The sequence below is a fragment of the Zophobas morio genome, unplaced genomic scaffold, assembly GCF_036711695.1.
Source record: "Zophobas morio isolate AGI-343-1 ecotype UQ-CSIRO unplaced genomic scaffold, CSIRO_AGI_Zmor_V1 ptg001037l, whole genome shotgun sequence".
In the NCBI taxonomy this organism is placed as follows: Eukaryota; Metazoa; Arthropoda; class Insecta; order Coleoptera; family Tenebrionidae; genus Zophobas; species Zophobas morio.
In genome coordinates this window covers 3,781-20,322 of record NW_026973137.1, presented here as the reverse complement: position 1 = coordinate 20,322, position 16,542 = coordinate 3,781, and the positions used below count along the sequence as shown (strand labels likewise).

At 15.8% G+C, this 16,542-nt stretch overlaps 1 protein-coding gene across 1 annotated transcript; it reads right to left on the bottom strand.

Moving 5' to 3' along the window:
* Nucleotides 1-560: 560 nt before the first annotated feature.
* Nucleotides 561-15,412, bottom strand: LOC135122244 (uncharacterized). The gene is made up of 18 exons (XM_064046447.1): nucleotides 15,403-15,412; nucleotides 15,120-15,187; nucleotides 14,584-14,803; nucleotides 12,992-13,062; nucleotides 10,674-10,750; nucleotides 10,492-10,569; nucleotides 10,022-10,082; nucleotides 9,776-9,829; nucleotides 7,374-7,524; nucleotides 5,495-5,583; nucleotides 4,983-5,046; nucleotides 4,010-4,107; nucleotides 3,420-3,536; nucleotides 2,565-2,664; nucleotides 1,734-1,807; nucleotides 1,119-1,219; nucleotides 709-850; nucleotides 561-656 (listed from the first exon to the last, which is right to left on the bottom strand). The coding sequence occupies exons 1-18, from the start codon at nucleotides 15,410-15,412 to the stop codon at nucleotides 561-563; spliced, it is 1,671 nt and encodes a 556-aa protein (XP_063902517.1).
* Nucleotides 15,413-16,542: the final 1,130 nt, after the last annotated feature.

The window sequence follows — 16,542 nt, the reverse complement described above, 5'->3', positions numbered from 1 at the left end:
AAATATGTATAAATATTTTTATTATTAAAGTTTATAATTAAAATAATGAAAACTTTATTTATTCATTATAATAATGTAAATATATGCTATGATTTATGATATACACAAATATAATTCATAAAACTTATATATTTCTATATAATCAAAAATATGTATTACATTTTATACTAAATTACCGAAAATAATTATGTAATAACCTTTATTAAAAATAGTATAATGAAAACTTTTATAAATTCTTTAAAATAAATAATTAAATTTGCTATAAAATTTATGTAATACATAAATCTATAAAACCTTTATAATTATGTATTATATATATTTGTATATTATTTCTAATAAATACTAATAAATAATTTTTTTAGACTTTCGAAACTGAAAAAGAAAAGTTCATCAATTCTTCAATCGTTTGATGCGCTTTAAAAGTTTAATAAAAATAAAAAAAATAAAATAAATAATTCTCCAAAAAAATTTTTTACAAATATTTCTAAATTCCATTTTTTTTTTTTGGAAATTCAATACTTATAATGAAAGTAACAACAATAATTATGTTTATTAAAGAACTATTTAGAAGGGGACATTGCACGCTCATCTTCGTCTCGTAAATGAGCACGTGCGTTACAAAGTTTCATTTTTAGAGTCTTGTATATTTTCTGGTCCTAAAGTTTTATTATTATTATTGTAGTATACTTATTATTATATAGGTAAAACCTTTTCAGATACAGAAGGAAAAACTTTCTGAAAGGCAACTTCAAAATGATGATTGGTTATTAAAACTTCACTATTGTTTTGTATGCTTTCCTTTAACGCAGTAATTGAGGCTTCCCGAACAAGGGCGGCCAAATCAGCTCCGCTAATAGTAATAATATAAACGGGATTTATAATAAATTAATATTATTATAACAAAAAGAAATATCATATGATACATAGTTAAATAATACTTGTAATAATAAAGATATCATAAAAATAATAAATATAATAATAATTAAAAATATAAAACGATAATAGTAGTAAACATAATGAATTACATAAAAAAATCAAAAAATAATAGAAATAATAATAATAAATAATGATAATAATAGTAATAGTAACAATCATCATAAGAAGAATATTAACAATACCTAAAACCTTCGCAGCGGTTATCTTTAGCGAAAAAGCTTATTTGGACCGTTTCGGCTAGTGGCACTTTTTTAGTGAGTGTTGTTAAAATACTAATACGGTCCTGAAATAATAAAATATTTCATTAAAAACAATGAATTTCATAAACGTTCCTCAAATTTTATTTAAATTTATCATAAATATTACTATTATAACGAAAAACTTTATTTATTAAAATTTTAATATATTAGTATATCTCATTTTTTTTACTTTATTTATTTTGTAGTTATTTATTTGTTTATTATTTTGTGTTACGATATTTAATAATTTTGAATGTTTACTTTATATGTATTATATTTATTTTACTATAAATTTCATACAATTTTTACTTTGTTTATTTGATTTATTAATAATAAATTTGTTTACTATATATTAATATTTACTTTGCAATAATATTTTTATTTGAGTACTTATATTATTTATATATATATTTATTTTATTTCTTAAATATAATTTTTCTATTATAATAAATATTTTTTGTTTACTTTTTTTATTTCAAAATATATTTTATTTCTCTATTATACTTCATTATAATATTGTTTACTATATATTTCTATATATTTAAAATAATAATGAACTTCGGGAGAAGGCAAATCGACGAAGAGGAGTTTATCTAAGCGGCCGGGCCTCAGCATTGCAGGGTCGATCATATCTATTATATATTATTTTTTTCATTATAAAATTTGAGATTATAAAAATTTCAAGTAAAAATTTTTTCACTATTATATCATTTTTTCATAATAAAATTTGATTTTATAATTTACAGATAAATTTTTTAACTAATCACATTTACATAATATATAATATATACAATAAAAGTTTATTTTAAGGTCCTCATTTCTAGTGAGTTTATATATTTATTACCTTTTTCGTTATGAAAAAGTTAATGAAAAAAATCTTAAAATTTTTTGACAAATTGAAAAAATATTAAAATAGTTTATAACTTTTTATTTTTAGTGAATTTTTTATTATGAATAAGACTATTTTTTAATATAATAATAATAATTTATAAATTAATAAATTTTAGTAACTTCATTAAAAAATTGTAAATGAAAATATTTTAAAAATATATTATAATATATTATATTTTCAAGGTTATATTAATAATAATAATGTTGGCAACTTTTTTTTTATTTTTGTAAATAAATAGTATGTAGCAAAAAATATTAATAAATATCGTATATTTTCATAATAATGTTCACAACATTGAAAAAAGTTTATAAAAAAATTCTAAATATTAATGAAGATATTAATAATTGTCCATATTTTTTTATAAATAATAAAATTGTTGGCAAATTACTATCAATAATAACTTTTAACTTTATTTCTTAAGCAAAATAAACAATAATGCCTTTCGTGTGCGTGTCAATATTAATGAAGAGATTTATTTTAATTGCTATTGGTGAAACCTGGCCGGTTGGTAGCGCCAATCACAAACACTTGCTTACGAGGCTCCAATCCGTCCATTTCTGTAAGAAGCTGATTTACCACGCGAACACTTGCAGCGTTCTCGTGAGGAAAAAAAATGAAATAAAAAAAAAAGTCAAAGAAAAAGTTTATAACTGAACTATATATATATATATATATATAAATATCATAAAATTTTTTGTACTTCAATAAAATATTTCCTAAATTCAGAAAAATTTGTGAAAATTTATTTAAAAAAATATTTAGAATAATACCAAAGAGTATAAAAAATTTAAACACAAAGAAACTGAAAAGCAGTAAAATATAAAGAGACCAAAAAATAAAGTTTTAAAAAAGAAATAATTGTGAAGTTTTGTTAAAATCAAATAAAAATAATTAATAACAAAAATAGTGAAAAATGTAATAGTCAAACTACTAATATTAATAATAACTTTATTAAAAAGGAATAGTTTAGGAATTAGGGAAAAGTTAAAATAAATTGTTTTAAAAAGGAATACCAAATAGGGAAAAGATATATGATAAAAAAATTATCTAGAAAAGTGAAATTTATTAAAAATCATAAGGTAAAAACTTTTTAGAAAAGTAATAAAAAAACTATTTAAGTATAAAACTCTAAATAGTAATAACTTTAAAAGAAAGCAAAAAAATAAAATACTCTACCAAAAAAGTTGTACTTAAAAACCAATAAAAATATAATAGTGCATCAAAAATAGTGAACAGCAGGAAACTATACAAAAAAATAATAACAAAGAAACTATAGTAATAATTATTATAAAGAAAAAAAAATAAATATAATAAATAACAGAATAATAGTAATAATGAAAAGAAAAAAGTACTTCGGAGCCTCTTTTGGGGCACAGAGCATCCAATTCGTCAAAAAAAATAATGCACGGAGCGGAGATGCGCGCGCGGTCGAAGACTAGCCGAATCGAGCGCTCACTCTCGCCTACATACTGGTCATGTGAAATTTTTTTTTAAAATATAAAATAAATAATAATAATGAAATAGTAATAGATAAATAAAATAAATAATATAATATTGAAAATTAATAATAATATAATAATTAGAAAATTATTAATATTATATATTTTTATTTATAATAAAAAGTTTTCAAAAAATAAAAAGTTAGAAATATATCAAACTTTAAAACGAATCTTTTTAAAAGTATAACAATTAAACAAAATAATATAAAACTTTATTCAAAAAAGTAATATTGTAGAATACAGAAGGCATAAGATATAAACACTTTAAAAATTTAAACTTTATTATTTAAAAATAATAACTTAAGTTTAATAATTATATATTTTAAAAAAATTATAGAATATTAAGAAAAAAAATGGGTAAAAGATAAAAATAATGAAAGTTTTATTATAAATATAATAAAGTGTACATAATTATAGTAATAATTATAATATACGGAAATCACTTTATTTAGTAACTCTGGCCCTTTTATAGATATAAAACTGGCGCCACTTTCATTGGCAATGGCTTTCGCTAAAAGTGTTTTTCCGCAGCCTGGAGGGCCTGACGTGTGCAAAAAAAAATGAAGGTAAGCAGCATATACGAAGTTTTAAATTATAATAATCGTAATAATGCAGAACAAAAGCAAAACATGAGAAATACAACTTTTAAGATCATAATTTTGTAATAAAATAATAATATTCCAAACATATTTCAATAGTTTTAAAGAAAAATGCACAACTTTATAATAAATTAATAATTTTAAAAAAATATTGCAATAAACTTATGAAAAATACTCAACTTTTAAAAACAATTTTAATAATAATATAAAGAGATAATATTAAAAAAAAAAAATTACTTATTTATAATAAAACTGATTAAAAAACTTATAAATTATTTTCAATAACTTTAGTGAAAACAAATACACAAAATAATAACAGTAAAATATTTTAAAAAGGATTTTTAATTATATATAATAACAACTCAGTAAAGTTATAATAAATCTCAATAACTTTAACGAACAATACGCAAAATTTAAAATTTTAATAAATTAATAGTAATAACAATATAATTAAAAAAGATTTTCCTTTATTTAATAATAAATATAATTTTTTTCAATAACTTTAGTGAGTCAATAAAAATATATTTTAAATCATTAAAAATTATAATAATAAGAAAAAAAGTTATTTAAAACTTTTAATAAAATATTTAGAAAGTTGGAAAAAAATAAAAGATTTATAATTATTGAATACGTAACAAATTAATATGAAAAAGTTAAAAGATTTTTTACTAACTTTTTTGAAAAATACAAAATTTTACTAAGAAAAGTAATATTTAGATTATAGGAAAATATTTTAATACAAAATTGTAGTAAATCGACTTTTATGATGATGATGATAATAATAATAATAATAACAATAATAATAATAATAAATAACCATAAAGAAGGCAACCGAGCGGCTGTGATATGCCAATTTTTATAAACTTTTCAGGAAAGCGGATCTGCATTTTTATGAAATGAATATATATATAAAATATTTTATTTAATAAAAATATTCTAGAAAAAGTTGAAAAAGGAATAAAAAATATTATTAACTGTAAAATATAAAAAAATATATAACAAATGCAATAACTTTTCATATAATATACAATAAATTTTTAATTTTTAAAAAAAATAATAAAAATAAAAATAAATAGCGAATAAAATATATTCTTAATATCTACAATAAATATTAAATAGAATATATCTTCAATATATAAATAAATCAGTAATAAGAATAAATATATAAAGTAAATACTATAATAATAAAATATTCAGTAAAATATTTTTTTAATATAAAAGATATAATAAAAACAGAAAAAAAAATAAAGATTAAAATATATTTTGGTATATAATATAATTAGAAATAATAAATATAATAAAATAAATAAAATAGGAGAAAGCGCGCACGGGCTCAAGAATGTTCATCTTTAGCTCTTCTCGTATATCTTTGAGGGCTCCAATGTTATCCCACGTGACGTCCGGAATCGTGGCAAACCCTGAAAAATTAATTTTAATTATTTTCCAGTAAATTTTTAGCTATAAAATTGTTGGGGGTCGAATTTTTTTTCATATTTCTATTAAATCAATTTTGTTAGTATCTATATATTATTACAATATTCTGTAAAAATTGAAAATTCAGTAAATTTTCAGCTTTAAAAAATTATTGGGTCAAATTATTATTTGGGTAACTTCATTGGATAATTTCATAATTTTATTTAATAAATTTTTTAATAAAAAAATTTAATTTCGTTAATATTATTGTATTTATATTTTTTTGCTTCCTTTTGTTATATATTAATATATTATAACAACTTTCTTATTACATTTATACTTCTTTAACCATTTTAATTCATAATAATTTATTTTTTACTAATAGTTATATATATCCAATAATTTTATGATAACAAAATACTTTGTACAATATATTCTTGCTTTGTTTCTTTTTTTATATTCGTTGTTTCATAGTTCATTATAACTTTTATAGTACTTTATTTATTATATTCTATAATTAATATCTTTTAGTACCCTTTTTATATACATTTCCTGCTAAATTTTTCAAGTCTTTATATATTTATGTTTCTTACCTTTTTATTACTTTTATATTGCTTTTAAAATTTTGCTTCATATGAAAAGTTTATGGTTTTATTAATATTATGTCAAAAGTTATAAACTTTTTATATATTATTATAAAATAAATATATTTTTTCTATAAGAGTATATAGTTTTCTTAATGTTATATGAAATTATAACCTTTTTACATTTTTATTATATTATATATAAAATATTTCGCTTCATATTAAAAAATTTAGTTTTATTATAATTAAAAAGTTAAACTTTTATTTAATAGTATTATAAAAAAAAAATTTATAGAACGTTTATAGTTTTTATATTATATGGAATTATAAACTTTTTAGATTATTATTTTATTGTTATAAGAAGCATTTTTGCTTCATATAAAAAATTTATAATTTTATTAATTAAAAATTGTAATCTTTCATTTATTATTTCTTAAAAAACTAATTTTTTGATATAAAGTTTATAGTTTTCTTATTTATATAGGATATATATAAACTTTTCAAATAATTATTTATCTTATATAACTTATTTTTGCTTCTTATTTGTTGTTATTATATTTAAAAAGTTAGCCTTTTATTCAATATTATATAAACAAATTGATAGAAAGTTTATAGATTTCTTATTATTATATGAAATATTTATATAAGATTTTTGTTATACGAAAATATTTTTTCTTCATATAAAAAAGTGATAGTACATTATTGTGATTATACAAATGTTATAAACTTTTAATGTATTATATTATTGTGGTCTCAAATGTTAATTATTATATAAATATTATTTATTATATCATACAATATTTTTAAATTTATTTCTTATCATTATATTTTTATTTTATTTTATATATATAATTATTTATATTATAATATATATATTACACTAATATAATAATTAATATATTATTATATTTTACGTTTTTCTAAATATTTATATTTTATTTTTACAATCCCACTTTTTATAACTTTTGTTTTAATATTAATTATTAAAAATTTAATTTTTTATATATATTTTTTATTATATAGTATAAAAAGTTCGTAAATATAAAATATTATTTATTTATAATGGAAATAATAATAATAAATTTACCTTTTCATAGTCTTTACTTTCTTTATTTACTATAATTATTATATTAATTATATTATAATCACGTGTCCCTTTAACTAATACACTTTTTTGTATATATTTTTTATAACAATAGTAATTGGCTGACCTTCTCTTCTGGCGGACGGCTGGACTTTAGAAAGAGCCAATAGAAAGTCGTCCATATTGATATATAAAAGCGAAAGTTCGCGCACATTGAGCGGCCGCCTGCCGAACGACTGAAGGACTGCCCGGGCTTTTAAGCGATCTTTAATATTTTTCTTAAAAAAAAATATAATAAATAAAATAGTGATAAAAATATATAATTATAAACAAAACATAAAAGTTTACAAGAAACTAAGAAAATTTACAATAATATATCAATAGTAATAATAAAAATAATATAAAAGTTTATGAGTAACGAATAGTAATAATTTATATAAAAAAAAGTTAACGAGAAACGAATTATAATTAAACGAATAAAAGATTACAAAAAACGAATAATAGTAATGTATAAAGTTTACGAGATAAGGAACGCTAATAAAAAAAGATATATACAAAAGTTTATTATAAACAAATAAAAAATAATAATTTATATATAAAAAAAGTTTATGTTTAACGAATAATAATAATATATATATAAGTTTATGATAAACAAATAATAATACCTACAAAATAACATAAATAGTAATAATAATCATCACAATTATATAAAAGTTTTTAATTAATAAAAGATAAGAATATGTAAAAGTTTATAATTAAAATAATAAAAACTTTTTTTAATAAAAATAATAAAAGATTATATAAAAGTTTATAGAAAAAAATAATGTGAAAGTTTATATTTAACTAATAATAATAATAAAAGCATACGTAACAATAATTACATAAAAGTTTGTAATAAAAAATAAATATTTATATGCAGAAGTTTATAATTAACAATAATAAAACTTGTTTTAACAAAAATAGTAATAATTACAAAAAAGTGCATAAAAGAAAAATAAAAATGATATTAGATTATAATAAAGAAATAATAATAATAATTTTGTAAAAATTTAGGGTTAACAACTAATAATAATACAAACAAAAACGACATAAATAATAATAAATATTTTAAAAGAAGTTTATAATAAACAAGTAATAAAGATACAATATAAGTATATATCTATAAAAGTAATAACCAAAAAAATATATATATAATAGAATAGAATAAATATAATAATATAAAATGTATAATATATTAAAGATATAAGAGAAATAAAAGTTCTACTATAATAAAAAAAAAAATAATACTATTGAATAAAAAAAATTATACACTAAAAAATATATTAAAACATATATATTCAAATTTGATAATATGTAAGTAAAAAGTAATTTAAAAATATAAATAATAATATTCAATAGAAAATATATAATAAAAATAAGTAAAATATAATAAAAAATAAATAAACTAATAAAAAATATTTATTAAAAAAAATTATAAAAAATATATAAAAAAACAAAGCAGAGAAGAAAAGGAGATGAGAAAATTTTTTTTTTACAAGGTTTAGTAAAAAATTAAATATAATATAATAAAGTTTATTAAATTTTTTAATAAAATTTAAAAAATAATAAAAATAAATATAGATAAAATTTAATAAGTAAAACTTGTAAAATTAATTATAAAATAATAATTATAATATTAAAAAAAAAGATCAAAAAAAATAATTTCAACGTAATAATAAAAAAATAAAATAAAAATAAGTTAAATAACTATAAAATAAATAATGTAATAATAATAAATATAATATTTAATAAATTAAAGAAAAATAATAAATAAAATAAATTAATCATTATTATATATAATACATACTTCCAAAAAATATATATAATATAAATATATAAATAATAAATATTATGCTTGTAGTATAAACAAAAGATATTAATATATAAATAACAAGAAAAATATAACTATTTTGAAAAATATAATAGTGAAATATAAAAAGTTATATATCAAAAATTTATAAGAAAAAATAATATAAAAATATAAATATATAAATATAATAATAAAAATATATTTTGGAAAATAATATTATATTTAAAGTTATTAAATATAATAAAAAAAATATTATATAATAACATAAAAAAAAAAATAGAATATTTATTATTAAATATCAATAAATAAAATGAATAAATACTATAATAATAATATATAAACTAGTATTTAAAAAGGTATAAATATAAATGGAATAAATAAATTTTATACATTCATAATATATTATATTAAAATATAATATAATATTAACAAAAAGTTAATAAAAAGTACATAAAAATTTTAAAGAGATATTCATTTATAATAAATATTATAGTTAAAATAATAAATAATAATAATTTCAAAATTATATATATAATTATTACACTTAAATATAATATTAATAAGTATAATAATATAAAAGTTTATTAAAAAATAATATAAATGAAAAAAAAAATTATAATAAAATAAATATTATAACAACAATATGAAAATGTATAAACTTAAAAAAAAAGGAAACATACGTTTTCTTTTGCTTCCTGGAAGAGAATATCTTTTTCTTCTCCAAAACTATTATCCTACGCAATAATAGTAGTAGTACTAATAATAATCATTATAATTATTATAAGAATTAAACTTTTTTTAATTCTTTTTCTTCTCCGAAACTATTTTCCTACGTAAAAATAATTATAATAGAAATAAATTAGAAGTAGTAACAATAATAATAGCAATGATAACAAAACTTTTTCTAATGAAAAATCCTTAAAAACGCGGTTAATAGCAAATATTCCAGCTTCCTTGGTGAGCGCTTCCAAGTCAGCCCCCACAAAACTATAAATATATAAATAAAAATAAAAATGCTATATATTATAAACATAAAAAAATATATAACAATTACGAGATTTAAGTAGACTTCTTATCATTTTTAATAAATATTATAAAATAAAAATAATGATAATAAATAGTCATAATGCATAAGTTAATTATCTATAATAAATATAGAAAAGTCAATAATAATAACGGTAATGAAAATTACAACTTAATTAACTTAACTAAATATTACCCCTTAAACCATTTTAAAAACTAAAAATTATATATATTATATAATAATATTGCGGGTATTGTATATCCGTGTATGAAAAATGTAATAAAAAAGTAAGTAATGTTATTGATATGGGTATATTTTTAGTAAATAGTAATATATTATAATAAATAATAATAAATATAAAATAAAAATAACCCTGAAGTTTTCTTAGCGAGTAGTGGAAAGTCAACAGTAGCATCCAATCGTAAACGATTGCATTTTACTCGCAAAATTCTATTATTATTATTATTATTATTATTATTATTATTATTAGTATTAGTATTATTATTAGTATTAGTATTAGTATTAATATTAATGTTATCATTATTTTTAAAAACTTTTCTCTTGAAGATTCATCAGGAAAGCCAATAGAAATCTCTCTATCAAAGCGACCGGCCCGGCGGAGTGCAGAGTCCTGTACGTTAAAAGTTTCATAATTATTATTTAATATAAAATATATAATAAATATTATCATTTTTATAAGTAAATATTTATTAATTTCAAATAACTACAATCATTATAATTATTTATAACGTTTATGTTTATTTATTTTTTTTATCCATATATAATATATTATTATTATATTTACTACTAAAAATAGAAAATTTATTAATTATTATTAATAAAGGTTGAAATACATATATGTTTACTATAATATATAAAATATTAATATTAATTTCACTAATTATAATCTTTAATAATAATTATAATAATAATTACTATAAATGTTTATTAACTACTATTATAAATTTAATATTTATATTTAGTTATTAAATATAATATTAACTTATAGTAATTATTATTATAAAATATTTATAAAATATTAAAATTATTTTTGTTTTGCTTTATATATAATATTATATATTAATTAAACCATTTTTGTTATTATTTTTTATTATAAAAATTATTATCATTATTTTTAGTAATAACTAATAATTATTTTTTAAGGTTTTTTTTTCCATTATTATTTATTTTTATTTGTATTATTTGATATTAATTATATATAAATTGTTATAAAAAATTAAAATATACTTTGATTTTTTTATTAATAAAAATTTTTTAATCAATATTAATAATTATTACAACTAAATATTTTTAAATTTATAAATATTATTATTATAACTACTATTTGTTATAGGAATGTATCTAATTATTACTATAAGATATTTTCAAAGTTTATTATTATTACAATTAATAATATAAGAATTGGAATAATTGTTACTATTTAATAATTTTAAAGCTTTATTATTATTTTAATAACTACTAATTATTATAAAAATATTCATAATTATTACTATAATCTATTTTGAAGTTTATTATTTATTTTAACTACTATTTATTATAACAATTTATATAATTATTACTACTATATATATATATTTTTAGGTTATTATTATCATTATAACTACTATTTATTATAACGATATATATTTAATACTATTATATTATAATTATAACTAATATTTATTATAAAAATTTATATATAATTATTACTATTATAAAAATTTAAAGTTTGTTATAATTATCATTTTTATTATAACTTTTATTTTCTATAACATTTTGTATAATTATTACTATTCACTAATATTAAATAATTTTAAAGTTTATTAATCATTATGACTACTAATTATTATTTATTATAAATATTTACTATTATTTACCTTACATTAATTTTTTTTAGATAATTTATATTAATATAATAACTTATTAATTATATATTATTGCTAATATTATTATTTATTTATTATTATTAATTTACTTATTTACTAACTTTCATTAGTAGCCTTTTTTAAATTGTTATTGGTTATCATTTATTTAAATAAATATTATTATATTTATAAATATAATATATTTACTTATTTATTATTATTATTCATTTTTAAATTTTTTTAATATTTTTCTATTATTAACTTTTATTTTAAAAGTATTATTTTATATTTATTATTAATAAATTTTGTATTTTTTTAATAGTAATTTTTAAACTTTTATTTGAAAGTTATTATTATTATTCATTGTTAAATTGTTTATTTTTATTAATATTTTATTATTATAATTCATTTTTAAATTCATATTAATATTATTTTTTTTTCATTATTACTAGACTTTTATCTAATAATCATTATTAGTACTCATTTATAAATCGTTATTAATATTTATGTATATTTATTAATTATTTTTATACTTTTATTTTATAATTATATTTACTTATTAATTATTATTATTTATTTTTAATTTATTAACAATATTTATAGGTTCTAATAAATATTATTATATCGATTTTATATTATAGAAATATATTTATTTGATACTAAAATTATCAAGTAATATATCAAGTTTATTTTATATTTAATATTATTATTATCACTATTTTCTTATTTACTACCATTATTATCCCTTTTTTTTAATATTATTAATTATTATTAAAGGTTACTCAATTAATAAAAAGAAGCAAAATTAATTTTCATATAATTTAATTGGGTTCATAAATGTTAATACATTAAATTTCATGTACTTCAGGTTTTTATTTAAAATAATGAAAATTTGTGTATAATTTGCCGTTCTTTATAAATAAACTTTAATGAAGTAAAAAAAAAAAAGAATATAATACAAAATAAATATAAAATAAAATATATTCATTAAAAAATAAATAATAAACTAGAGAATCGAGTCTATTGGTAGCCCCTATTATTAATACAAGTTTTTCATAAGAATTTTCAAGAGCGAGCTCTAAATATAAAAATTAAAAAAATAGCAATTGTATTAATAAAAGCAATCTAGTAATACACTAATTCAACAGTATAAAAATAAAACCCAAAAAATAACGAAATAATAATATTAGTAGAAAATGATATTATTACACAAATTTTGAAAATAGTAACAATCATGAAACCATACAAAGTGATAAGAATATTAATAATAAAATATTCAAAGTAATAATAATTTATTACATGTAAAACGTTTAATATTGGTAATTAGATATAATATAAAGTGATAATATTATTTATAGCACTTATAATAACAGTACGAAAAGATAAATATTAAGCTATTATTTATAATAATATTAACATTATAAAAAAAATTCATAATATATTTAAAAATAATAAAACAATATAAATAGTGATCGTAGTAATAATATAGCTAAAAGTTACGAACAGGAATGAGTTGATATAAAGAAATTTAAATTTTTTTTAAACTATAAATAATATTCATATCGTAAAAAGTCATTAATAAGAATTAAAAAAAAAATTTAATATATAAATAATATTTTTTTCATAAAATATTTAAATATTAATAATAATGTTAAAAGTATAAAGAGTGATAAAATTAATAGTAATAAAATTTTTTTATAAAAAATATAAGTACTAATAATAATGTTAAAAGTTATAAACAGCCATAAAATTAGTATTAAATAAATTTATTTATAAAAAAAATTATTAATTAAAATAAATGTGTTAATAGATATAAATATTAATGAAAATAATAATATAATAAACGAATTCTTTAAAAAATATTAATAATAAAAATAATATATCAAATAATTTCTTTAATATAATAATAATAACAATAATATTGTTTACTTACAAAAGTTGTTTTATTGTAAAAATAAATATAATAATGACTATAATAATAATAGATACTAATAATTTAATTATATAAATAATGATAATCTCAAGAAAGTATACAACTTTAGTAAATATATTTAATTATACTATAATAATATGACAGTAATATATAAATAAATGAAAGAGTAACAGTAAAAATAATAATAAATAACTTATGAATAATCTTAATGACAATAATATCTATAATAACTTACATTATAAATAAAATAAAGGAATAAAAATAAATATAAATATTAATAAATGATAACATAGAAAAATATTATGCATAAAACAGGTGATAATAATAATAAAACCTCGTAAGTTATATAAAAAAAGCAATAATATACAGATTAAATATATAAAAAGATAAATAATAATAACTTATAAATAAACATGAATGATAAATAAAACTAATAACAAGTAACTATAAGTAAATAAAAGTGAATATAAATAATTATTAATATATAATTTTCGAAAAAAAAAAATAATAATAAACTAATAACACAAAAAAAAGAATAAATAAATAATAATAATTATAAGAACAAGAACAAAAAATATATAAATAATAATAATTAATAATAATTATATATAAATAAATAATACGTCAACATTAAATAATAGTAATAACTAATATATAACCAATTACCATCTATGGAAGTGAGAAACTGAGCAACGATTCGCCGTTCCATTTCACGCTGAGCTGTCTCACGTTTTTGTGTAATTGCATCAATTTCGTCGATAAAAACTAAACAAGGAGCCAATCGTTTCGCTTCTTTAAAAAATTGACGAATTTTTGCTTCGCTCTCGCCGGACACGCCAGAAACAATTTCGGGTGAAGATATTTTTAAGAGCGGTATGCGAAGCTCCTTGAATAGTATTATTACGATTATTATTATTAATTTTATATAATAATAATATTATTGATATATAAAATTAATAATAATTGAAACTATAAAAAAGTAAATACATAATATTTTACGTTTAAATAAACTCTTTTATTGCATAAAAGTAACTATAAATACTTTAGTATCAGTAAAAATAGTATTTATCGCATAAAAAAATAATAATTTCGTAATAAGATATAAAATATTGTAAAAAAAAAGTAATCAAATATTTATTAGACAAAAATACATTTCATTAAAAATTATAAAAGAAATAAAAAATACATAAAAAATAAAGTACTCCAGCAATTGCATGCGCCAGCATGGTTTTTCCGCAACCAGGTGGGCCGTGCAGGAGAATACCACGTGCTGCGTGGAAGTTAACCAATAAATTAAGAATAATAATTATTCATCCATTAAATTTTTATTTACTATAATTTAATGATACCAATAAAAAAAAGTATATAAATTTCGCTTTTTTCTAATAAATATTAGTTTGACAACTTCTATATGAATTTAAAAAGTTCGAGAATGTCCCAAATAATAATAGTGTCGTACACCTGTAGAACACATGCTACAAATACTCGGGAACATTTTGGTGCGTTTTTATTGCTCATAACAAATAATGATGACGTTATTATTATTAAGTTCCACTCTTCATGAAACTTTAGTAAAAAATAACTTATTATTAAGACTTATATTTATATATTTCTTCTTAAATTATAAATATTTTATTATTCATATTTATAAAATTTTATAAAAAAATACAATTAATTTATATATTAACATTTCATACATATAATATAATAATAATAATATTATATCGGTATTTTTATTTATATCTCTAAATATTTCGAACAAAATGTTAATAATTTCTATAACAATAAATATTTATTATATATTTATAATACTTACAAAAAACATTAAGAAATTTTTTTTATAATAATCAATATTTTTATTATACTGATAATATTCATAAAAAATTTAAATAAGAAAATATGAAACTTTTAATAATATTTTATATAAATAACTTTTTATAATAATCAATGTTTATAACAATAAATAATATTTCATAAAAAACATATTCAATAATAAGATAAATAAGACTTTAAAATAATATTGTCATTTACAAGTAATAATAAAAAACTTTCAATAAAAAAAAGTATAAACCTTTTAATATATTTATTCATGGTTATATTACTTACAAAAAAAAATTTTAAATATAAATATAAACTTTCTATAAAATATTTTTAATTATATATAATATTCATAAAATATATATTCCATAATAAAATATTAATCTTTTTCTAATAATACTTTAGTTTATACTTATAATCATAAAAAACATTACAAATAAAAAAAAAATTACTTTTTTTATTATAATAAAATTATATTTATACTTTACAAAACAAAGTATTATGAGTAATACTTCAATAACATTTTTATTCAGTATTATATTTATAAAAACTATTTAATAAAGTATAAAACACTTTTAAATATACATATTCTTAGTTTTACTTATAATATTTATATATCATTAATAAAATTATATTTATAAAAACATGATAAAAAATATATAGTTTTTATAATGATAATTAGTATTCTTATTTATATATTATTATTAAAATAATTTATATAAAAAAATATTAAACTTTCTATAATGATAAATATTATTTATTATAATATTATTATCAATACTTATAGTAAAAAATATAAAACTTTTT